Genomic DNA, 26,435 nt, shown 5'->3' with positions numbered 1-26,435 from the left:
TTAAAATTAATAAAATTCTTAAATCTTTTAAGTTTTGTATTAATGCAAATATATTATGAAATGGTGTTTTTGTTAATTCGATTATATAGGACGGTGACAGATATTAATGATAATTTGTTAGCAAATATATTTATTTAGATTTTCTACTATTCTTCAAGGGAAAAGCAACTGCGCTGCGGAAGGTTGCACTTCATAAACGATAACGTAGGTAACTATTAACGGTATTTTTAACTTTTGGTATTTTATTTTAAGTGTTAAAATTGGTTTAATATTTAAATAAAAATACGATTAAACTGTTTAAAAGATATTTATTTCGGTGAAATTATACTAATAGAAGTATAACGTCTTACGTGCGTACCAAGTACAAACACTCTTTTTTCATTAGGATGTAATTAAGTAAGTGTTAAGTTTTTTATGATTGGCGATAAAATTTTATATTCACCACGTCAGTAAAGTTAATCTTTATCTAACTCGTCTGTTATTCGCATCGCTCGCTAACGCTCGCTCTGCTCTTAATATCAGACTCGTTCGATAAAGAGTAACTTTACTGACTTGGTACATAAATAAATATTTGTATCCCGCTCGCTGACAAAAAAAAATTACAAATCGACGTCAAAAATTTAGAAATGCATTGACATTGTTCAAACATTACGAAACGAAACAAATTTTAATTAAATTGGAAAGCTATTAACTATTTCGCATCTGAGTTAATTAAAAATAGTTTTATTGCACTGTGGTGTTCTAACAAAGTTATTTCTCACATAAAATAAAAAAAAACTTAGAGCGTGGCATTGTGGAGTGCCGATATAAGTGAATAGGTACTTCTTATAGATTCGATTCAATTAGTATTTATATATATATCAATATTCCATTCGTATCGTTTAATATTATTTAATATACATATTATATTATGTAATAATAATATAATTTAATTTAATTTATAATATACATATACCCAATTTAATACATAATATACTAGACTAGTGTTTTTATCCGTTCGTTAATAATCCGTCAGGACTATACTTGAATCTTTCCACTGAACTCTATGTTCATTGTTCCATGCGGATTGACATATTTCGATGGCTTAGAGCCATAGTGACGTAACTACAAAATTGGCGAAATTGAGTTAAGATAGCCAAAAATATGTCTAAGGTGTAAAAATTTAGTGCCAAATAAACGGAATAGCTACTATCAATATTTAACAAGATGGCATTACGCGTAAGTACAAAAAAACATTATTGTTTTGGCCCATAGTAAAGTAAGAGCGCTTACGTTATTTGGGTTCATAAATAAATATTGTAAAGTAAACTCGTAACGGGCGATATGTTCTTTTGGCACTAACCGTCCCTTATAAATGTTGACCTTGCGACGCAGTTCTAACTACAGGGGAACAAAGAAAAAGAAGAAGAGTTGCTTATCCTATAATGTGGAAAAAAATCAAAGAACAACAAGTAGACAAAAAGGTGAAGCTTATATTTCTGTTCGTGGTAAAAAGGTGCCTGAGAAAAAAATGAAGGAGAAAGACTGCAGTAAATGCCCAAAAAAGTGTAGTAAAAATTTTAATCCAGAAACGAGAGATGAACTTCATAGAGCTTTTTGGCATATTGGGGATATTGAAAAACAGCGTCAATACATCCGCTCATTGATAGACATTATTAAGAAAAAATCGAAACAAACTGAAGCAGAAGTGTCTAGGCGACATAACACCGTCATATACAGTTTAGTTAAAGAAGGGAAAAAATTTTAGTATGTCAAGGATTTTTTCTTAAAACTTTAAACATATCTGAAACTTTTGTAAGGAGAATTCTATCTAAACGCACTCAGGAAATATAATACAATCTGACAAAAGACGTCATCACCTACCTGCAAATAAACGTCCCGAAATTGCTAAACAGAATATTATTGATCACATAAATTTATTTCCTCGAGTACCGTCTCATTACTGCCGAAAAGATACCCTTAAGCAATATCTGGCATCCGACTTAAATGTTCAAATAATGTACTACCTCTATAAAGAAGACAGCTTAAATAAAAAATTGAATCCAGAAAAGCTGTGGTATGACAGAAATATTTTTAATACGGAGTGTAACTTGTCATTTCATACTCCCAGGAAGGACTTGTGCGACAAATGTTTCGCATTTGATCACTTGTCAGCAAACGAACAAGCTAAAAAACAGAGTGAGCGCGAAAGCCATTTAAAAAGAAAAACATTAGCCAGAAATATGAAGAATTCCATAAAAGAAAAGGCACTTGCTGGTGATTGTTCCTTAGCTGAATTCGACCTAGAAGCAGTCCGCTATTGCCCAAAAACTAGTGCAAAAAAACTTTTTTACAAACTCAGATTAGCTGTCTATAATTTAACAGTTTTTAATGTTGCTTCCAAAGATGCCTATAATTATGTTTGGCAGGAAGGAATGGCTAAACGCGGTTCAGTCGAGATTGCTTCATGCATCTGGAAACATTTATCCGAAAATCAGCTGCACAGTGAGCATAATTTTTTTTCAGACACGTGCAGTGGACAGAATCGAAATGATAATATGGTTTCAATGTTTCTCTATGCCGTTAAAAATTTAGAGAGTGTTTTTATAATTAACCACATTTTTTCGAACCTGGCCATTCCAAGATGGAATGTGATTCTGTCCATGCGCAAATAGAAAAAAAAAGTCGAAATGTAGACATTTTTGATCCATCTGGTTGGTATGCGATTATAATAACATCATCCAGAAATTTAAAGTACAGGGTGATTGAAATGGATCAAACAGCGTTTTTCGATTTTAATAGCTTGACACAGAAAACTATCCATAATAAAAAAAATAGATACAAATGGCAACAAAATAAATAGGCTTAAAGTCGTTTGGTTTCAGTTTAAAAAAGAAAGCCCAAACACAGTGTTTTTTAAATACGAAATGGATTCAGAAGCTTTCCTAGAATTTGATGTTTCAACTAATATTTCTGTAAGACAAAGCTTACGTAGAGAACAAAAAGTAGAATTTGATCTGGAAAGAATGTATACAAGTATCATGGCTATCTCCTCTGAAAAACATAAAAATCTTTGGAGCTTTGTCAAGATGTTATTCCCAAAACATATCATGTTTTTTATGCTTCTTTTAACGAGTGTCATGGAACAGATGGGAACGAAAACATATCCGATCAAGAAGATAGTGATTAATATTATTTTTTATTTGTATTTTTTAGTATTTGGCTTAATAAATACTGTTTATTTTTTTTATTTTTATTATTAAAACGATCACTTAAGATTAAACGTATCTACATTTTTTAGTGTAACAAAAACGTAACTACATATAGGTGTAACTAAAACCTATATCATTTTTACCAAAAACATAAAATAATAAAATTTACTACAAATTCTATTTCTCATACCTTTATTTTGTACTAAAAAATACTTTCGGTTGGTATAATTCCATTAAATATTTAGTAATTTGCGTTCCCTGTTTTAAAAACCTTTATTTCACTTTATTAGAAATTGTGTTTTTTGTAGTTACGTCACTATGGTTCTAAGCCATCGATTTGAGCTCTATCACATTCTCTATTTTTAATATAAGACTGATGTTAACTTATTCTAACGTTTAATAGTCTTAGGGCCGGTTGTTCGAACGCTAATCAAAACTGATCATTATCAAATATTTAATTACAAGTATATTTGATTAAGCGTACTTCTGACAGATGTCGCATTTTGAGGTTATGTTGACTGATTTATTTTATTATTTTGGTTTTAATTTAAAATAAAACATAATTAAACTCTTTCTGATGTTAATTTCTTGTTTTTACTTACAAATCAATAATAATAATAAGCAATTTTTAATAATTTAAGAGCTGCGGCTATATTTTAATTACTGTTTTACCTACAATCAATAACTGATTAGTGTTTTACATGTATTTTTCATGTCGCGATTTGATTTCCATCAAGAAAATTGATTACAATAAATGATTGATTATAATCAACTTCTTGATTAGCGTTCGAACAACCGGCCCTTGATGTTTCACCCAAATAAAATTCTGAGAGAAACAGATAGGTTTCCTAGTAAAAAGGAAAAAAATTAAAGAATCGGCTCTAATTATGCTAAATGAAACCAATTGTGTCTCAAATTCTTCAGTAGCAGTGGTATGTGGTTATCCATACTAAAGTAGAAAGTCAATAGAAGGAAAATACCATGATCAGTAAGTCAGTAACATATCGAGGATAGTACCTACCTACATAATTTATATTTTAGTATTATTTATATCTCTATAATGTATTATTAATAATATTTATAATTTACAATAACGTACATAAAATCGGAATTTGGTGTTAGTTTTGAGAGTAAACTGAATGTAAGACCAAATACTTATAATGTGGGGGTAGTATCATGAGATTTTTTCCTAGTTTTTCGTAGTGATTTACTATGGAATCACTAACACGAGAATTTTACTGTCACCATTGCATGTGGTTGTCTGTTTAAAGACAGATCACATGCTATGATTTTTTCTGACGGATATTCTTGAGTTAAAGTTGATTTCATGTAATCGGATGTACTATCTTTCAGTAATGTCGTCCCAGGAATGCAACTTAAAAATATTGGAAATATAATTTTAAAGTCTTCTACTTTAAAATGTATTATACAGGGTGAGTCACCACTAACGGGACGGAAGATTACAGCAAAATGGTAAAAGATTTGTAAAAAAATTTAAATTAATAGGTTGTAAGTAAAAGCTACAATTTAAAATTATTTTGAAATATACAGGGTGTCCCAATAAATGGCGACGTATCAAAGTTTTATTTTTTTATGGAACACCCTGTATTTTATTGCATTTTTTAATTGTCCGAAAAAAATAAGGTATAGTTTTACAAGGCTTCTCTATACCCATGTACAGAATGATCTGAGTTGTGTTGACTTTTCTTAAAATTTAAAGTTTTAAAAGAAGGCTTGTTCTCAAGTTATTTAAGAAACTATAAAAAATTACTTTTACATTTAAATAGCTGGATACTGGTTGGATGTATTCTATTATTGATTATTACGCATTTATTTACAGAGTGTTCAAAATTTACAGTTTCATTATTGGATTATTCAATATGTCATATTATGCTTATTTTAAATGGAACACCATGTATATTAATAAATAATTATACTAAATAGATTTACCTCTTTCGAATGGAGGTCTCATAGTTTTTGCGTAATTTGCAATTATTTAAATTCTCTGTAAATCGATTTTAAAACAAAATAGGTATGTAGGGTAGATAGTTAATTAATGTCATTGTATAAGATTGTCATTTTATGACAGTATGGTCCGGTAATTATTAAAAATATAAACATCCGTGTATAATATTCAAATTTAATTGTTCCTAAAAATAAACAATCACGCTATCTACGAAAGCCACCCAGGTCAGCAGGATTGACAAAGATGGATTTTTTAAATGGGGTTATATTAAAATATTGTATATTTGCTACACTTGCTACTACTCCAGATGATATGAAATTAAGAATTTCGAACACTTTTGCGTCTATAACACCACCTATGTTAAATAATGTAAGCAAATCATTTGAAGATAAAATCGCTTGTTGTATTGCACAAGAAAGCTAACATTTTGAACATCTATTAGGTACATAACTTATAATTTTTTACTTATAGTAAGTTGTGGTTCATTTTGTATTATTTATGTATTTGTTTTAATAACATTCTTTGTTTCATTATGTATTTAATTATTTTCAATAACGAAACAATTTATTTTTCAAATCAGCAACTAAAAGTATACATTTTTATTTACAACTACACTCGTTTATATAATACCAACTATGCCAAAATGATGGGTTTAAAAATCGAGAGTGACTTTAAAATAAATATTTTTAAAATCGATTTACCGTTTAAGAAAATTGTAAATTACGCAAAAACTATGACTCCTAGTTATAGAATATACATATACCATTCAAAAGAAGAACCTGTATTTAGTATAATAATTTATTAATATACGCCATACGATGTTCTATTTAAAATAAGCATCATATAACACATTGAATAATCCAATAATGAAACTGTAAATTTTGAACACCGTGTAAATAAATGGATAATAATCAATCATGGAATATATTAATTATAAGATAATTACCAGACCGTACTGTCATAAAATGACAATGCGATACAATGCCATTAATTAACTACATGTTTTGCAAGGCCAGAATCAGAACAAAAAAAAAACTACATATTTTGTTTTAAAATCGATTTACAGATTAAGAATTTAAATAATTGTAAATTACGCAAAAACTATGAGACCTAGGTATAGGACATCCTTATACCATTCGAAAGAGGTAAATTTGTTTAGTATAATTATTTACTAATATGCATGGTGTTCTATTTAAAATAAGCATCATAGGACACATTGAATAATCCAATATTGAAACTGTAAATTTTGAATACCCTGTAAATAAATGTGTAATAATTAATCATGGAATACATTCAACCAATATCCAACTATTTAGATGTAAAAGTAATTTTTTATAATTTCATAAATAACTTAAGAATAAGTCTTTTTTTAAAACTCTACATTTTAAGAAAAGTCAACATATCTCAGAACACTCTGTACATAGGTATAGGGAAGCCTTATGAAACTATACCTTTTTTTTGCGGACAATTAAAAAATGCAATAAAATATAGGGTGTTCCATAAGAATAAATATAACTTTGATACGCCGCCATTTATTGGGACACCCTGTATATTTCAAAATAATTTTAAAATGTAGCTTTTTATCAACTTACAAACTATTAATTTATTTTTTTTTTAAATCTTCTACCATTTCGCTGTAATCTTTCGTCCCGTTAGTGGTGACTCACCCTGTATATGTCTGAATTGCCGATATGAACGAGTCAGATTAAAGTAAATTATTAGAAGAGTTTTTTTACCAAGCAACAACATTTTTGTGTAATTTATCAATATTTTGTATTTTGACGTCCCAATAGAAGCGATTGGAAAAAATGGATAAAAGGCGGAACCTGACATCTGACATCCGACGCCCTGAAGGGCACTAAGGATTCTGAGAAAGGAAGGAAGGATGTCTGAGGTGGAAGTCGAAACGTCAATAAAATCATTTTTTTTTTTAAGTTAAATTGTCATGGCTTATTTCCCAGTTAGAATAGTAAATTATATAAACGGCACAAAGAAATAGCTTCAGAACAATATTGTCTTGCACAGTTCAGTGATGGACAAAGATACCCTTATTGCGGTCGCGTTGTGCTTGTGCTTAGCACTAAAAAAAAACACGAAAAAGGAGAAGTAGATGGAGTAAAAATTGGCTCCTGAAACGAAATACACTTTAGCATTTAAATTTATTAAAGGAACTTCATTTTGAACCTTCTGATTGGTCATACTATTTAAGTATGAGTGAGGATGCATATCTAGAATTGCTGCAGTTAGTACCTAACACTAATTATAAAAAACAAAATACCAACATTAGAGAAGCTATAAGTATCACCCATGAGAAGCTAAGATAATTTTATCCAACTGAGACCTGATCGGACAAGTTTGTTTATACATCAGTTTAACTGACAACTGATGCGATATGTAAGTTATCGGTATGGGTAAGCACAAAAAACTAAGAAAAACTGAAACTGATACTGAGCTGTGGCTCGATGGGTATACTAAAAGTTATCGCATCAGTTTTCAGTTAAACTGATGTATAAACAAACTTTTCCAATCAGGTCTCAGTCGCATAAAATTATCTTAGCCTCTCATGTGGTGATGTAGCTTCTCTCATGTTGGTGTCCTGCTTTTTTTATAATTGGTGTTATTAAGTGCAGCAATTTCTACATATGCATTCTCACTCATTCTTAAGTAGTTTGACCAATCAGAAGGTTCAAAATGAAGTTCATTTGATAAATTTAAATGCGAAAGTGTATTTCTTTTCATGAGCCAATTTTTACTCCATCTACTTCTCCTTTTTCGTGGTAGTGCCAAGCACAACGCGACCGCAATTAGGGCATCTTCGTTCATCACTGAACTCTGCAAGACAAATGACAACTGACAACTAAACTGATCGTCTAACAACCCAAACTGAACTGACAACTGAACTGAAACTGGCAATGAACGGAGAACAAATCTGACCGTCTAAATGTACCTTTACTTTTAATTTGTTACCCATCGAGCCACAGCTCAGTATCAGTTTCAGTTTTTCTTACAGTTTTTTGTGTTTACACATACAGATAACTGACAGTTTGACTGAACGGAGAACTGACCTGACCGTCTAAAAGTACCTTTACAATATAAATTGCTAGATATAGAGATTGTTAAAAAATTGCTATTTACAAAAGCATGCGTCTAGGTTTTTCTTATCCAACAGTATGTTTATATAAATATAAAATTACAGTTTACTAAAATCCCACTCCCCATTATATCAATAATATATTGTCTAAGCCAGAGTTTAAAGCGTCCTGAATGCGAGTTCAAACACCAAAATGTTCCACCACGTATACATTTTGAGTTATCTTTTTCTCAAAGTGCCTCGCATTTCTGCGTAGGCGTCCACAGTACATTGTCTGGTCAGGTGAAATGTTAGATTTGGAGTTATAGAATGCATTAAATATTGCTGTTTATTATAAAAATTCTTATATACTATATACACATAAGTTCAGAACTAGAAACAAAAACTATAGTACAGTACAACCTCGTTAATCCGGACCTCGTTCATCCGGATTATCCGGATCAATCCGGAATGAAAAAATAAAAAAAAATAATTTTGATGGTGAAACGTTTACGTTATCGTGCCGCATTGAAACGTCACACAAAATTAAAACAAAGGAAGATCAATGACTTTTTTGTAAATAAAAACTAATGCTGGCGTAAATCATATAGGGCATAGGGTGTAAATATAGTACGTTATCATTTCACATGTAGTTTTATTAACATTATTATATTTCCGGATTATCCGGATTTTCGATTTACCGGATCGCTTCCGGTCCCAGTTAGTCCGGTTAAACGAGGTTGTACTGTAACCCTTTTGTATACTAACAATTTTCCCATAACACTATTTGGATAAACACAAACACACATTTTATCCTGCATAGTAAAAAACGAAGATAGCTCCTGGTTACGGTTCCTAAATATTATAAGTTGTACTGGCTAGTAAATTCCATTTAAAAAGATCCATTACTGTAATCTAGAACCTATGGATTAAGCATGTCCTTTGGATAAGTGAAGGTCTGGAACTAAATCATGTAATTCGGCTTGTTGGATGCAATAAGGTGCTATTTCGTCGCTTTCGGGAAAATATGCTGAGGTCCTGGAACTGGTAAATCTTCTCCATGAAAAACTGGTTATATTGCTGAGGTAATATCTGGATATTCAATTTTATGCTTGCTCTTCCTTGAAAACCCAGGCACTTTTGTCATGCAGGAGTAACAGTCGTTAAAACGGTTTAGAACTATATACTATATAAGTTTAAATGTCTACGTTTACTGATTAAGGATTGCCTTTGGTTTATTCTTTATTTAAATGTTCATGTGTTATTCGTAGACATTAGATATCCAAGTGTTGCCAAATTATGCACAATTTTTAGTAAAAACGTTAATTTGAAAAGATCACGCCCCAAGATATTACAAATGACTGTTAAAAAAAATTAGTAAAATACTCACAACTTAAAAATCATAATTCATTTTTTTTTATCATAAATCAAAAATCTTACGTGTTAGGAATTTTTTACCATCATAATCATATTCAGAGAGCAAAAATTAACAAAAAACAGCATTTTTCATTCGAGTCGCAAATTGGTTGTAAACTAGTGTTATTATTGGTACCACCTAACTGAAATACATTAATAATTAACTACAAATATGCTGGATTTTGGCGTGTTTTGCGTTTTGTGTACCACCGCACATAATGATATGTATCACCAGTGGTACATGTACCACAGATTGAGAACCCCTGGTCTAAGCTTGCTTCTATAAATTTAAAAAGCTATTGTTTTTCTTTATTGAGTCAGGAACATGAGAGTGTACATTTTTATTTACACTTTTCAACGATAAACCACGTAATCGAAATCAATAGGATGTAATTCAGTTTCAATAACTACACATATTTTATCCATTTTCTAAATTGGACCAAGGTTAAGTATTATTTAGTGTTACTGTATTCACATTTTTTCATTTTACAAATTACTCTATTGTCCCATAATTTGAATTATTGTTACTTAAATATATTTCAAAATCGTGGTTTATAATTAAATTGTATTTTTATCAGTGCCGTGCTGGAACTTTTCAAGCGGCCCGGTGATTTTATAGAAAAGCGGCCTCCCATCCTCATTTTGCCTTTTATTATCAAAATGTTTTATTCGTTATTTATAAAATCAAAAAAACAAAAATATGAATTATTTTTAAATCAAACATAAAACTTTGAATTAAATGATTCTTTTTAATTTGCTATATTTATTTATTTAAGAATAAGCCATCTTACAAAAAATAATAAATGACAATGTCATGTGTGACAATATTGTATGCAATAAGGCAGAATTTGATGAATAAATATGTATAATACGAATTTCACGTAATTAAGATAAAAGTAAAATGAAATTTTGAGAATTTCTCAATTATGTATTAAGTTGAATTTTAGTAAATCAATTTTACAAGAGAGTACAAATACAAGTACAGTGCAAATACTTCAATTTAACAATATTTAAAATTTAAAATAGTTGCCATCTGGAGTCCGTTAATAGAGGTTCACCCTCTGGACAATGCAACCCACATGGGGCAGAATTATATGTTGCCTGAAGTTAAATCTGGGAAAATTTAAAACAACACTATTTACAATCTTTGTAAACATTAACTACTTTAAAAGGTATTGACTCTATTATTCTGGTGGCTCAGGCATGCTATGTTGAATTTAAAACCTAATGATGGAATTCTTATTCCGAAAACATTTGTTGTCTTGATGTAGCCCCTTTTTAGGGATATTTTTAAATATAGCTTTTACAAACAAATTTTACATTTTTTGTGATTCATGGTATATAACCATACAGGAATTCAATTTCCTTGTGTATTAAATATTTAAAATGTTAATATAACGCAATAATCTAAACTCTAAATATTCTTTTGCAATTATTTTATAAAATAATTATTTAGCTCTTGATCAATAATGTCCGCATTAAGTCGTTGATTTTTGAGCAAATCCGTCGATTATTTCATCATTTTTAAGCTCATACAAGGCTTCTTTTCCTGTAACCTTTAGCATAAATCCATAAATGTTTCTAAGTGATCTTGTGTTAAAGTACTTTTTAACCGAGTTTTTATGTATTTCAACGTTGAAAAGCTTCTTTCGCTTTCGCAAGATACTTAAATCACAGTTTCACTGAAAGAGTTAATAAATGCTTATACTATTCAAATTTGGATAAGCACACTGATATAAGTTGTACTTAAAAAAACAGCGTAACAGCAAGCTATACAATCTTATACTTTTTATTACAACACCGAGGTGAAGTTTTCACGATATCAACAACATTGTCATTTTTGTTACTTCATGTTCATTATCACTTAGATTGATAATATCATTCTTTATATTTTATGTAGACTGAACATATTCATCATTAACTGGACCTTCTATAATTTCAGTATTTTGCAAAATCCCATTTTTTAATACAATCCATTTATCAGCAAAATCCGCGAGTTCTCTAATTGCAGTCGCAGATATGGTAGGATAAACATTTCTTAATTTTTCAGAAAATCATTTAAATGTTGTTAAAAGTATATCATTTTTTACTGTATCAAAATTTCTAGGACGTAGAGTGCTTACGAGTATATCATCATAAAACGATTTGTCTTATGTACAAGACGTTTTTGAAGTTATACTTCTTTACGCGCGATATGAGGGTGAATTTTTATATGTTAAAACCTACGATCCCGGCGCATGCGCATTATAACTTTGTTCTGATTGGATGTTCAAATGACATGTCAAAAATTATTCAATATGGCAGCTGTAGCGCAGCTGTGGTTTGGACGGTTGACGGTTTGGTTATGTATGGTTGTTGCGTTTTAAAATTTGTGGGAAGAGAAACAACAAAGGTTAGTTAATAGTTATACTGCCTTTTTAAATAGTTTTCATATTATATTCATCTATGTATCAGTCCAGAAAAGGTGTGGAAAGAATATATTAGTGTTTTTAAATATATTTTTCTACAAGCGTTTTAAAAATGCAATTTTTAGGACTCCATAGGAGCGCTAAAAATGCTACTTTAAGGCACTAGAGCTTTAAAATTTTTAAGGCACTGCAGTTAAAAGTGAATTGTCAAATTGTGAAACGTCAAAATATTTATATTTCATTTATTAACATTAATATTAATAATACAACTTGCGCAATTTGAAAAAGGTGGTTTAAAAGGTTTTTTATTATAATTTTGTGTCTTTGGATTTGTCATCCTTGGGCGTAAAATAATAAAACATCTATTTTTATATTTCACTTGTCACCGTGATGTATAATTATGTATATCTGAAAGGTAAGTAGCATGCGGCTTGATGGCCTTGTTGGTAGAGCATTGGACCAGAGATCAAAAAATCGCGAGATTGCGGGTTCAAATCCCGGACGATTCATATTTTTTTTTTAATATTTGGCATTGGTTTTGGTTCATTTTTGGTAATTATTGTTAATTTTTTGTATTGTAACTGTTAAGTAGGTATATTTATTTCGTTAAAATTACATTATAATAGAAGTATAACTTCTTACGTGCGTACAAAGTACACACACATTCTTTTTTTTTATTATGCAGAGTACATACATGTTTGAAGGAAATTGGAACACCATAAATATACTTGTATGTATGAAAATAACTATTGGTATCCTTAGAAATCTATTTTTAGGTATATAGAGTCTTATACATTTACTTAAACTGTATTTTACAATTAAAAATAATTTAAATTTTTTTGAAAAGATTTATTAATATTATTAGCAGAATTAACATTCGATTAGAAATTAAAAAAATATTTATTTTGTTACATCTAAATTTTTTTGTGAAAAGACCTATTTGATCGGCCTCAAGAGGCCGCGGCCTCTCGGTGGTTGCACCGATTCATTTATATGGCCAGCACGCCACTGATTTTTATAGAATAGTACGTTCGCTAACGGTAAAATATTACAAAACCGCTACATTTTAAATAACCGCTTGGATTGACATGAAATTTGGCATACCTACACATAGCTAACAAGTCAAAGAAAAAAAAATGATGTGTGGTTTTGCCCTGGAGGTGAGTTTCACCCATTCTCGAGGTCTCGAGGGTGAAAAAATATACGTCCGAAATAAGTCCGGAAGAGGATAAATCAATTTTTTTAGATATTTCACGTTGAAATATTCTATTTGCTACTTGGCGAGTATGAACTTATCTTTCAATAGCTTGACTGTGCTTCTACTATGTCCAGACACTTCATACACCATTTTTTCACTTTTTTACAGGCTGTTTTTACTCAGAATATGTTTTTATAAAGTACTTACTTTTTGTATTATTTGACAAAAATCGTCTAAAAACGTATTTTTTTTTGAAAAATGAACATATTCGCTCGCAAATAACTCGAAATGTATTGACTTATTGAAAACTCTGTAGAATAAAAGTTGCTTAAAATTAGTCAGTTTATCGAATTCCGGACTTATTTTAAACGTATATTTTTTCACCACCGAGAAGGGGTGAACCTTAACCCCAGGGCAAAAGCACACATCGGCACAATATCACTTTTTTTCTTTGACTGTTTAGCTATTAGACCCGGATCCCGCGTACCAAAAAAAGTTTATTAATAGCAAGCTGAAAATTTGTAAATAGCTTAACGGTGTCTAGTCGGACAAACTTTGATGTATGGAAACTCTGGAACAAGGAAAGTTTTAATTGTGGAACAGGTTAAAAAATTGGAACGTCAGACTACGAAAACGTTCCATGTATTTTGTCAGACAGAACGTCCAATTGATTTGTTGCCATTTCATTAAACTCTCATGCAAAAATCAGACTGTTGTTATGAAGCTATTTCCTTGTGGCATTTTTATGATCAGACTGGTGTTTATCACCAGCTGGGCATTTTAATGAGTGGATCACGAAGAACATGTCAAATGACAGGAATCATGTTGGTTAGTAATATTATAGCAGTCTGATTTTTGCATGAGAGTTTAATGAAAGGGTAACAAATTAATTTAATGTTCTGTCCGACAAAATACGTGGGACGTTTTCGTAATCTGACGTTCCAAATTTTTAACCTGTTAGACGATTAAAACTTCTCCTGTTCCAGTGTTCCCGTACATCAAAGTTTGTCCGACTAGACACCGTTAAGCTATTAACAAATTTTCAGCTTGCTATTAATCAACTTTTTTTGGTACGCGGGATACAGGTCTATATGTGTATGTCAAATTACATATCAATCTAAACGGTTCTTTAACATTTGGAGGAAAAACCGTGATTCCTTGTACTATTATAGAAATAAATTTACGGTGAATCACAAATAATGCACTGTATTTACCAAGGTTTTTAATTCCGAATTTCATAAAAATACAGTAAAGCGGGACATTCACGTTCCGATTTGTGGTCCCATTTAGTAGGACTACTACAGTCAGTGGCGTAGCGTGAGTGTCGGCCGCCCGGGGCGGAAGACAATTTTGCCGCCCTCTTATTTAGGTATTTTAATTTATTGTATACTATACATTACATACATTATTACTTATAGAGAACTTTTCGGCGAAAACAGTCATCATTATTTTGATTGTACAGGTTGGATTTTAAATAACAATGTTTTTAAGTTTTACAATTACGTTTATTAATACAAAAATTCTTTTAATTTAACCAATTAGATTCATTGATATAACTTAGGTACCTATCACTTAAGATTAGGTACACCTTGACGATCGACAAAATTACCTAAATAAAATCAATTTTTAGTTAGAACTAGAACGATACTATAATGTTATATTTTTATCTTTATTGAAAAGTAATATGAGTATTTGTTAGAATTAAAAACAAAACTTCCGTCTGCAATTAAAAATTTATACGTCTACTTTTTTAAGAGTAAAGTCTTTTATTGCACCGTTAATGTCTATCGCATCACACACCTCCTGCTCAATAGACAAAATAGCCAAATTAGTTAGTCTTAAAGTACTCATTGTCGATCTTAAATAATTTTTAATCAATTTCAATTTTGAAAAACTCCTCTCACAGCTGGCATTGCTTATAGCAACTGTGAAAAATATTCAGAATATTATTAAAATATTGGGCAAAGTATCTTGGATTTAACAATCAATTTAAACAATTCAAGTGAGTCTGCATTAATCAATTTTATTGCCTGTAGCAGCAACGAAAGTCCGCAGTCGAAGTTTTTTAGCTTGAAATCCTGCTTGTCAATTTCGTCAGATGCGTAGTATGTACATGTATTATTGTACCCTCGGAGATCGCTGGGAAAATTTACACTCAAAATAACAAAATTCAGTTTGGCAACACTGTTTGAATGTTGATAGTAACATATCCCTTTTAAGATAAACAGAACTGTAATTTAGTCCAGACAAATTAATATATTTTTTTGCCAACAAAAATAGGATTTTTCAACCAAATAATGTTTCAAATATGATGCGCAAAATAATTTTTAATTGGGTTCTGTTAATGAGCTTGCTTTTTTGTCATTGAAGTAGAAAACACTTTAAATTTCACTCATTAAATCTTTATCGTCCAGTTATCGTCTTAATTATTTTAACTGTACTAATATCCAATTCTGATTGATTAATGGGCTGTTAAAACATTTTATCTGTAGCGGCTTCTGGAATGTCTTAAAAATATCGAATTTCATCATAAAATGCGCATATCCCACCGATCTTTGCTTCGATCATACATATACATTTCTACATTCAGTGTGGTCTGGATCTAATAATATATCCGACGTAAGATAAACAAACTTATCCGTTAAATTCTGTAGCTATTGAAAACGCTCACGAATTTCTACAATAACTCTATCTAACGAAGAAAACAGTTTTCGTGTCAACTCATTTTCACAAGACAAGTTAGCACCTCTAGTTCTGTCATCAAAAATATGCTTTCTTGTTATGCGCCTCGAAGGTTTTATGAAAATTCCAAGTTCTTCACACATATTTTTGCATAACCTACAGCGCCATTTGCCCATTCCTCTCTTTTCTCTGTCAATATCATCTGCAAAGCATTACTTTCTGAGCGCACAATCTTATGTCAAGTCTCCTTGTTTGTATTTTTGTGCATCATTCACTTCATGTAGCACCGGTTGCCGTAGGTCCAAAAAACAAAGAAAGGAAAATGATTGGATCGAAACTAGTAAAGCACCTGCATATTGCCTAGTGTTGTAAAGTTTAAGCTTTCACCTGCCTCTGTAAGTTTTTCCAAAGTGACGAGAATGTCTTTGTAATGATGCCATGCCACATTTACGGCATCGCCTCTTGCACTCCACCGCGTGTCTTGAATCCTTCTTTTGCCTGTAGCTGCTATCAGAACTTACCAACGATGCATGTGTCGATGAGGAAAAAAAGAATAGCAACGATCTAAAGTCCCGAAAAAAATTTGCTGATTGTTAGTCATAAACGGGGAATTCCCACAAGTCAGTATAGACGTTGTTGCCAGTCGCTACAAAATATCATTCAAAGAATAGGAATTCACCGAATTCATCACAAAATAGGTAATGAAAAATTCCGTGCTCCTTTCAATCAGTCCGAATTTGTAGTTGCGATAAAAATATAAAATGGTTCAAATATTTACAAAATATTTTTATTATTTATTGTTAAATTTTGCCGCCCCATAAAAAGTGGCGCCCGGGGCGAGCCGCCCCTGCCGCCCCCACTACGCTACGCCACTGACTACAGTAGAGCCCCGCAAATCCGAACTAATTGGGGGACAGCCTATTCGGATTCCGAAAAGTTCGGATTATCCGAAAGTTAGCCTAAGTAATAATTTAAAGCCAAAGCTTTGATGTCACTGATGCAGAGCCAGTGTCATTGTTTGTGTTTAGTCGCTAACTCGCTGGCTAGATTTACAAATTGAAGAAGCTCCATTTTTCCACTCTCCATTACAAGATGACCTCCTAGAAGTCGTGATGAGAAAACCTTTCTGTGCTCAAGGTACTCATTGGAGCATGCCCATTTGGATATCATGCGTAAAACGATTTGTGCGTGGAATGGTTAAAATTCATATAGAGCTTTTATATTAAATTAGAAAACACTAATGTTAATAATTAAATTAAAAACACTAATACACGCAAGGTTATTCTGCGTCATTTTAAAGAAGAGCAGAGAAAAGCCAATATAATTATTAAATTATCTAAAATCTTATTCTAATTATCTTAATTATGTATTAAATTATCCAAAATCTTATTCTATCCGAAATAAATTAAATATTAGAATTATTAGAATAAAGAAATAAGAATTCCCGAACAATAATATATTTGAAGTTAGACTGGATTGAAATGTTTTTTCAAATGAATCAGCCAGATAAAAATGTGAGGCATAGTTTTGGAATTGCTGAATAAATGTATGGAATGTGGTAACGTAGTAACAGACAATAGGACAGTTTAGTAATTCCATAAAAAAAGAATTTTTGTTGTTGTTACTGATCACGTTTCCCTGATGACTTATTATTTGTTCAAAAAATGTAAGTGATTCGTATAAATGTTTTTACAGTTCCTCATCAACGCAGATTCCAATCCTATAATGTGAAAATGATTAATGAATGAAATAAAAATGATTTTGATAAGTTGTGAATTTTCGAAACTGATATCCAAGTTTGTATACAAAACCAGACAAAGAAATCAGAAACAAGTCACAGGCTGGGCTTGGACATTAACCTTTCCAAAACTAAAATCATGGTACTTCACAAGAATCCCCATGAACAAATTACACCTAACATACAAATAAATGGTATCAACCTTTTATATAGTTCCCAAAGCTTTATATACCTGGGCAGAGACGGCAGAGAGCTAAATAGTCAGCTAGACCAGGGGTCACCAATCGGCGGACCGCGGTCCGCATCCGGACCGTGGGCTAGTTTTGTGCGGACCGTCATTAAAATCAGAATATACCTAGTGTTTGGCAATTTTGAAAATGATTTGCCATGAAATTGTGTACTATGTTTGGCTCAACTTATGAGTGCGAATGCGCGTTATCAAGATGAACTTTATTAAAAATTGGTACAGATCTCAGCGTACAGATGAATATTCAAACTCCCTAGAATCAGTTGCACGAAACTCACTCCAAACTTAAACAGTCATTGACAGGTTGTACATAACAAAAATGTCATTTTTCTATCTGATAATTTAATTTTGTCAAGAGTTTTTGTTACACTTACTATAATCATTCATTTTGACTTTAAGTAAACTGTAATATAAAATTGTCACATGCATTTTTTTATATTCATTTTTTCTCTACTCTATGTTAAGTGGGAGAACTTTTCAGTTGTGCATTTATTTGAAATAATTTTCAGATTTAATAAGTTTGCAACAAACAGCTTGCATTGAAACTAATGTAAAAATGATAACATGTTATTAATAACCATTTTGTACTATGATTATTTTTATTTTAAATTCCTCAGTTTCCTTTCTACAAAACTGAAGAAGTCTAAAAACTGCATTAGCATTCAAAATATAAATTCCTATACTGCTATGTTCAAAATATACCGATAATAACATCAAAACAATACACGATGAATTTATATTTTTTATATTTACTGTACCAGGAAAGCTTTAAGTCTACAGTGACCAAAAAATAATCAGATAGATATTATTAGTTTTCATTTCCATATTAGTCCATGTGTGAGGCCTCTTTCGTATCAAAAATATTTCTCAATATAACTCGATTTCTTTGCGGATTCCTGTTCAAAAATGTCCCCTTTAAACAAATCAGGACAGTGCCGGGCGAAACAATTTTTTTAAACAAATTCAAAATTACCTTTTTGTCTCGAAAAATGTATTTTTAGGTTTTTTGAATGATTTTAAACAAAAAAAGGTCTCTTGTCATATTTTTGAAAAGTTGATAGTTTTCGAGCTTTAAGCGATTTAAAATCTGAAAAATGCGAAAATACGCATTTTCTATGCTTGAAAACTTTCAAGTTTTGATAACATATCTTTTTTGTATAAGATGACCCAAAAATGCTAAAATCATATTTTCGGGGACAAAAAAAGGTGATGTTTTGAATTTGTTAAAAAAAATTGTTAAACAATTTCTGTCCAAAAATTTCGACCGGCACCCTTCTGATTTGTTTATAGGACATATTTTTTCTTAACAAGAATCCACAAAGAAACCGAATCAGAACAACCAGACACAGGCAGCATTAAATCCGGACCCCGGAAGTGACATATAGGTTTTCGGAACGGACCCTCAGGGAAACTAATTGGTGACCCCTGAGCTAGACCACTCAAAACAAATTAGAAGACGCATTGAAATAGCAAGTTCTGGTTTCATGAACATGTGTAAAATGCTCTGTAACACCAAGCTAAAAAAATTATTTTTTTCAATCCAGTTTTCTTGCTTTTGCATTTATTTTTCTCATAAACTAATCACTTTAAGCATCACGTGTTATACATTTTTGAAATCAGTACAAAGAGGAGAATCTAAATGTGGAGCAACTTAAATCCAAATATAAATATTATTGTGAGTTATCGACAAAGAACTAATTGAATTAAACTTAGTTAAAAGTAAATTTTTATTGACCATAGAAATTTATTATTAACATTATTTTTAACAGTAAGTTGGAGTTTTGTGATCAATTTCGGAGTTTTCAATTTTTAACTCTTTCATTTTGTTGGATTTATCTTAATTTGCTTAAACGTTGTGTAGATTTATAGCATTTTTCTCCATATGAATGGATTTATTTCATTTTTCTGAACTGTTGGTTGGATTTATGTCTTTTTGCCAAATAAATAAATATCTAAGTATCGAAAATAAAACACCAATTTACGAAAACACTATTAGTTTATAAAATAAAGCTTCTCAAATATGTATATCTATATCATTTTCTAGACAATCGCATTCCTTTTTAATTTCATCACCTCCATTATCAATATCATCTTCTCGGTTTTCTAGAATGTCTTTATACCATAAGGCCTTCTTCTTCCCAATAAATATTTTTTCAGGGATTTATTGCATTTTGGTTAAACATGATGGATTTACGTCAGTTTGCTTTGTCTCAAAATGGGATTAAATGCATTTTTGTTTAGTTTTAAATAATTCATATAGCAATATACATATTGGATTTAAAGCAAATTGCCTAAAATGAATAGTTCACAATGTAGATTGAACTAAACCAAGTAGGTATGTACTTTGTACTATTTACTTACTTAAAAAATGTCTAAAACTGGATTTAATGCTATTTGCTCAGTTGCTCCTCAAATATCAAATAAAAAAAGGTGGAAGTAATTTAAAAAAATTAAGTAATGATGCAGGGGGTGAGAGGGTGTCTTTTCCGACAAGCTTAAATATGGCATAATATCTCCCCCTTCAAGTATTATTTGACGTGTTTTTGTATCTGAAAAGCACTGTATACAAATATATACCTTTTTCAAAATTAGTTACTATTCACAGTTTTGTAATGATGTAATTAAGTAGTTCATTTAAAGACATCTGCCGACTTGCAAATTTCAGGGCCACTTTATCAATTTAGTTGTTCCCATCCCAAATTCAGTACTTAGACATCTGTCTTTAATGGATAAATATATGTCTAGAATGATAATATACACGAACGTATTTATTAAATGACAAAATTCAGCTAAATTAAGAAGACATTGATAATTGTTTTTTATGGCACCAATGAGATAATCGTTTATAAGTAGTAAATGGGAATTAGGTAGATATATTTATCCCAAAATGTTAAAAATTTGGCAGCATTATTTTTATTGAAGTAAATTAATCAATGAGCTTTGTAATAGACAAAACGAAAAAAATTGGCGACACGACAGATTATTATCTATATCACAAGGAAAAAATTCCTGTAACTGGCTGTATACCTACCGTAAATCACAAAAAATAAAACTTGTAAAAGGTATATTTAAAATCCCTAAAAAGGGTTATATCACATCAGAACGTTTTCGGAATCAATATTCCATCATCAGTGTTATCACGGGTTTACATGTTTTAAGTCGGCAAAATATACGGGTAAAAACCCTCAAGTTGTTTTAAAATTGTCAAGGTTACATTATGTTATAAAATTTAAAGGATGTTAAAAATATTTCCAGGTTAACCCTGGCATTGTAATGATATAACATCGACAGCAGAGAACCGTTAGCGTTTCGACACCCTCGCAACCCGATACCCCACTTATTTCCACCTCTACAAGACATCCGAGGTGGGGTAACCGAGAGCGTACTTAAGGAGACTACCGGACGAGGACGAGAAGAATGAGAATCAGTCTTGAGGCGATCAGCTCTGAACTCCCGGACCAGCCAGTGTAGTGAACAGGCAGAACAACCTAAGTGGTGGAACTCCGTTTTGAAAAGATCCGCCGCTCGTAATTGAACGGTAGCCGTGGAGTGAACAGCTATCGACAACTCCGATCTGAGTTGTATGAATGTCCGTATACTTATTAATATTTTGATTGTCGGACTGTTTGTGCCTTACACTGGAGTGAAGTGTAAGGATATTTTCTTTTGATGATAATACATATAATTTTATTTTTCTTTTGCAGACGTCCATCGAGGACAGAATTACATTTTAATTTATATAAATATCCTGAATATATTTATTTTATTTTTAATCTGTGTTTTACTGAGTCTGTCGTTCTAAAAGAGCTACCCGTCAAATCAACCATGTTGGTTGGAATATTTAAACTTCGTCTAAACTCTGCCATGTAAGGTCCTACCTTTAAATATTCCAACCAACATGGTTGATGTCGCGTGATGCCAGGGGTTAATCTGGACCCTACCCTAAACACGTTCCAACTTGCGTTCCAGCAGTAGCTCAAACACGACTGTTGATACGATATCTTATAGAAGCTGTGACTTGCGAACGATTCAACTAATGCGTACTGCGAAGCATCCAATTTTCCTACGCACGTCACGATTTATCGTTACTGCAGCAGTTTGGACTAATGTTTTACTATATGCTGCTCGATAAATCCTTACATATGTATGCCGTTTAAAACAATCTAGTACAAAAGGACGGCAGCTTTTTATGGCAAAAGACCGCCAATTGAAAAGAAGATAATCATTTAAAACCCAATTTATGTTTTATTTAGTCGACAGCTAATATCATTTTATTGCAAACTGGTCCTAATAATAAAATAATTAGAATTTAAATTACCACTTTAAATAACATTTTATGTTTTATCACAAACATTTTGTTTCATCGACTGAAGTAGGTAAGTATTGTTCCGTTAAACAAAACATAATATCAGGTTTACGAGAAGTTATCAACAAATTAAAAAACAAATGAATAATTTTAGTTATTTTTGTCCCCTTATTACCATTTTACTAATGATTATTTACAAATAAAATAGTACAGTTTCTGACAATTCATAGAATACATAGGTACTTGTTTTGTCACACTTATTGTACTGATATATCGTATATGTGATTTTTGCCATAAATCGAAATTGTTTGTAAGCGTAAGTAAGTTTACTAAGTAAAGTACATAAATTGTTTGTAAAGCAGTAACGATTAATTTCATTTGGGGTACTAAATGGCACATTTTCACGATTTTTTAACAAAAAAAGCGGAGCCAACTTTATTTTGATTGTAACTCGCTTAGTTTTGATGCTAAAACCTTAAAAAAAAATAAAAATAAAGCATTTTTTAAACACTTTAAAAAAGTTTTAATTGGGGTTTCCAGAAAAGTGCTTCATTTTTTGGTTATTACACGTTGAAATATTCAATTTGCAATTTGACGAAAGTCGGTTTATAGACTTTACTGATACACATTTTTTTTATAAGCTACATTTTTGTTTATAATATTTTTTCGATAAAATGTTTACTTTTTTAATTATTTGCGAAAAACCGCCTGAAAAAATAAACATTTTCAACCGCAAATAACTCGAAAAATATTGACTTACTTAAAAAACTCTATAGAACAAAAGTTGTTTAGAATTAGTCAATTTATCCATTTCCGTGCTTATTTTAAACGGGCGATTTTTCACCCCCGAGAAGGGGTGACTGTCACCCTCTAAGTAAAAGCAACCAACGGTACAAGTTCAACTTTGAAGTGGAGGGTAAGTAGAATCTTAATCCAAATTTTCATGCAATTCGGTCTGACCCTGAAAATTACACGGTATCGCCGTATTACTCGTCCGTTTACTGGGCTAACTGGCCTAAAACAATAAATATGTTTACCTGGTTTTCCACTACTACGTTAGTTTTTGCGCGATATTTACCACAAAATATACTCCAGAAGTTTATTTCTAGTTCAGTGACACTTTTTTTAATTATGGTTACTTTTACTTACAGGAAAACTTCAACAAAAAGATTAACAATAGGTGCTGCGATCGTGACTGTTATAGTTATCGTCATAGTTGTAGTAGTATTGGTGATAAACAAGAGGTATGAAGGAAAAAGGGTTGGCGCAGTGGGTAGCAGTGGTCATGGCTGTGCAGAAATTGGGGTGTAAGTACAATAATTTATATAATATGTTAAACATATTTGTTTATAATCTTAAGACTTTTGTGAATAGTCTTCTTCTTCTTTTTCATGTGCCGCGCTCGATTATCGAACGTTGGCTACCAAATTGGCTATAGTAATTTTGTTGACGGCAAGGGACGGCAAAAGGGATGCAGAGGATCTGTTAAACTATTCTCTCAGGTTTTTAAGCCATGACGTTCTTCTTTGACCTTGCCCTTGCTTCTTCCGTCTACCTGGCCTTGTATTATTAAATTGAGTATATTATATCTCTATGGGTGTCACAAAACATGGCCAAAATATTCAAGTTTTCGATTTTTAACTGTTCTGACGACTTCCTTGGCTTTTCCCATGCAAAACAACTTCGTTACGAACTGTATTCACCCAACTTATTCGTAAGATTCTCCGATACACCCAGATTTCAAAGGCTTCCAGTTTCTTAAGAAGTTTGTCCGTTAAAGTCAAACCTTCGACACCGTACAAAAGAGTAGATAACACATAACATTTCACTAATCTAATTTTCAGATTAAATGTAATGTTGTTTCCACCTAAGAGTTTCTTTATCTTAAAGAATGCAGCTCTGGCCTTCTCTATACGTATTTTATTCTAACTTCTTTGATCATGTCCCAGTTCTCATTGAGATTACAACCAAGATAGGTGATACTATTAGTTCTTTCCAGTTGTTCACCATAAGCTGTTTCTACTTTCGGTTGTATTGGCGTCTTACTGACAACCATCACCTTGGTCTTTGCGGTGTTTAGCTTCAGTCCATATTCATCACACGTTGTGGTAATTCGATTAATCAGATGTTGAAGTTCTTCGTAATTGCTTGCAATTAACACCGTGTCATCCGCATATCTCAAATTATTAATATTGACGCCATTCATTTTGATACCACATCGAACATTATCCACTGCTTTATTGAAAACAAATTGAGAATAGATGATCAATATTAGTGGAGACAAAATGCAGCCCTGCCTTATTCCTCTTCGTATTTGAAGTTCTTCTGAAGTGTCCCGGCCAATCCTGATCTTTGACGTTGATGCCAGTAAAGATTTTTAATAATGTTTAACCCCTCATCTTTATCATTTATTAAAATATCTTTTATTATAATGCTCTTTTCCAAAATGTTATTTAGTCCAAAAAGTTGGACGGCTTGGACGGAAAAATAAGATCAAATTATAGAGCGCATTCTTAAATTTTCTTAAAAATCTTTCTAAAAAAAAAGAGGTGCGAAAAAAGATACAGTACAAAAATGTAGAGTTTTTCAGATAACAATGTTGTTTTTTCTTTCATCACTGTATCTCTTTATCATTTTCGAGTTACATGGAGAAAAAGAAGTTTTTTAAGATACTTTAAAAATGCGCTCTGTAATTTGATCTTATTTTTCTCAAAAACCATTTATTTTAAATCCGTTCAACTTTTTGAACATAACAATAGGACTATAATAAAAGGTATTGTAGAAGGAAAACGATGCATTTAAATCTGGTGAATGAGGGGTTAAAATATACTTCGCATTGTATCTTAAAATAAATTAGTCATCTTTTTTTTGCACTATATCTCGCTTAATAGTTTGAATGTAATGGAAATTTAATAGTATTCGTTTTAAAGGTCTTTTCAAGCACTACAAAAGATATTGGTAGCATTATACCCTTAAAATCAACCATCTCTCTTTTTAAGTTGAACACACCGATTTGAGCATGCACCAAAAAATTTCTATTCACCTACCATGTCTTTTTTTGTATTACAACTAGAAGATTTTATAATAAAAATGTTTTATATAGTTTTCTTTTTTCGTTAAATGCAAATTTTTAAGTTGTTCGCAAAAAAACTGTCCGAAGAGGTGACATTTTTCAATGAAAACAGCAAATTTTTAACCATGAATAACTCACAAAGTATTGAGTTTTCAAAATAAAATTATAGAACAGTTTTTGCTTAGAATCAGGTTCTCTAGCTTCTTCCGTGGTTATTTTGACTAAAAAAATTTTCCACCCCGAGAAGGGGTGGATATAGGGAGACTTTCAATTAGGAGATAAGTAGAAACTATTCCCAAAATTTCATTAAAGTCCATGAAGAAGGATAGAACTCGGAGGTGTATTAACATCCTGTTTTTGTTCTCATTGACTGGCGTATATATTTTGTTGTAATATTTCTGCTGCCTGTATGGGATTTACATTATTAAAGCATTTTGTTGATTTCAGATCCATATTGAAAAAAGGTGGAAATGCCATCGATTCGACTATTGCAACACTATTTTGTGAAGGCGTGATGTTGTCGGAAAGTATGGGATTGGGTGGTGGATTCTTCCTGGTGCTATATAATAAAACAACAGGAGAAACCTGGGCATTGGATGCCAGGGAAACAGCACCTGCTGCTTCAAGAGAAGACATGTACTTGGGTCAACCATCCAACGCTTCTTTAAGAGGTAAAATATGGCAATTACCACACTATCCACACAAATAAATAATACAAATAACATAAATAATAATTATTAATGGATTCCACCGTTACTTGATGGAAGTTCATTTTATCTAACAATAAAACACTGAAAACGTTTGTTATCTATACTTCCACAAAAGTTATTATAACTATGTGACTACAGCTGTTTCGGCAGAGTGCCTTTCTCAAGTGATTTAGTTAACAATGTGTTTGCCTTTTTAAGGTCTTTAACTGAAGAGGTTGAGGAGTGGGGAGCTGTTTGTCTCGAGTTGGTCATTCAGAATTATATCTGTATTTTTTAATTTATTAATTTCCATAGATTCTAATAAAGATAGCTTATGGCCTTTATTTTGAATATGCAGAATTTGAAACTCTTCATTAAACGAATGATTATGATCTAGAAGGTGAAGTGCGTATGTAGAAGTGTCTGTGTTTTAATAGTTGAAAGCCCTTTT

At 31.4% G+C, this 26,435-nt stretch overlaps 1 protein-coding gene across 1 annotated transcript in view; it reads left to right on the top strand.

The window, feature by feature from the left end:
- Positions 1-26,435, top strand: part of LOC126879927 (glutathione hydrolase 1 proenzyme-like) — a 64,513-nt gene that overhangs the window by 18,823 nt on the left and 19,255 nt on the right. Inside the window, exons 2-3 of the mRNA XM_050643278.1 lie at positions 23,374-23,529; positions 25,743-25,966. Coding sequence (XP_050499235.1) covers positions 23,374-23,529; positions 25,743-25,966 — 380 coding nt within the window. The remainder of the gene's footprint in view (positions 1-23,373; positions 23,530-25,742; positions 25,967-26,435) is intronic.

The sequence above is a fragment of the Diabrotica virgifera genome, chromosome 2 (genome assembly GCF_917563875.1).
Source record: "Diabrotica virgifera virgifera chromosome 2, PGI_DIABVI_V3a".
Lineage (NCBI taxonomy): Eukaryota > Metazoa > Arthropoda > Insecta > Coleoptera > Chrysomelidae > Diabrotica > Diabrotica virgifera.
The sequence above is the reverse complement of the archived record's forward strand: the minus strand, read 5'-3'. Positions and strand labels throughout refer to the sequence as shown.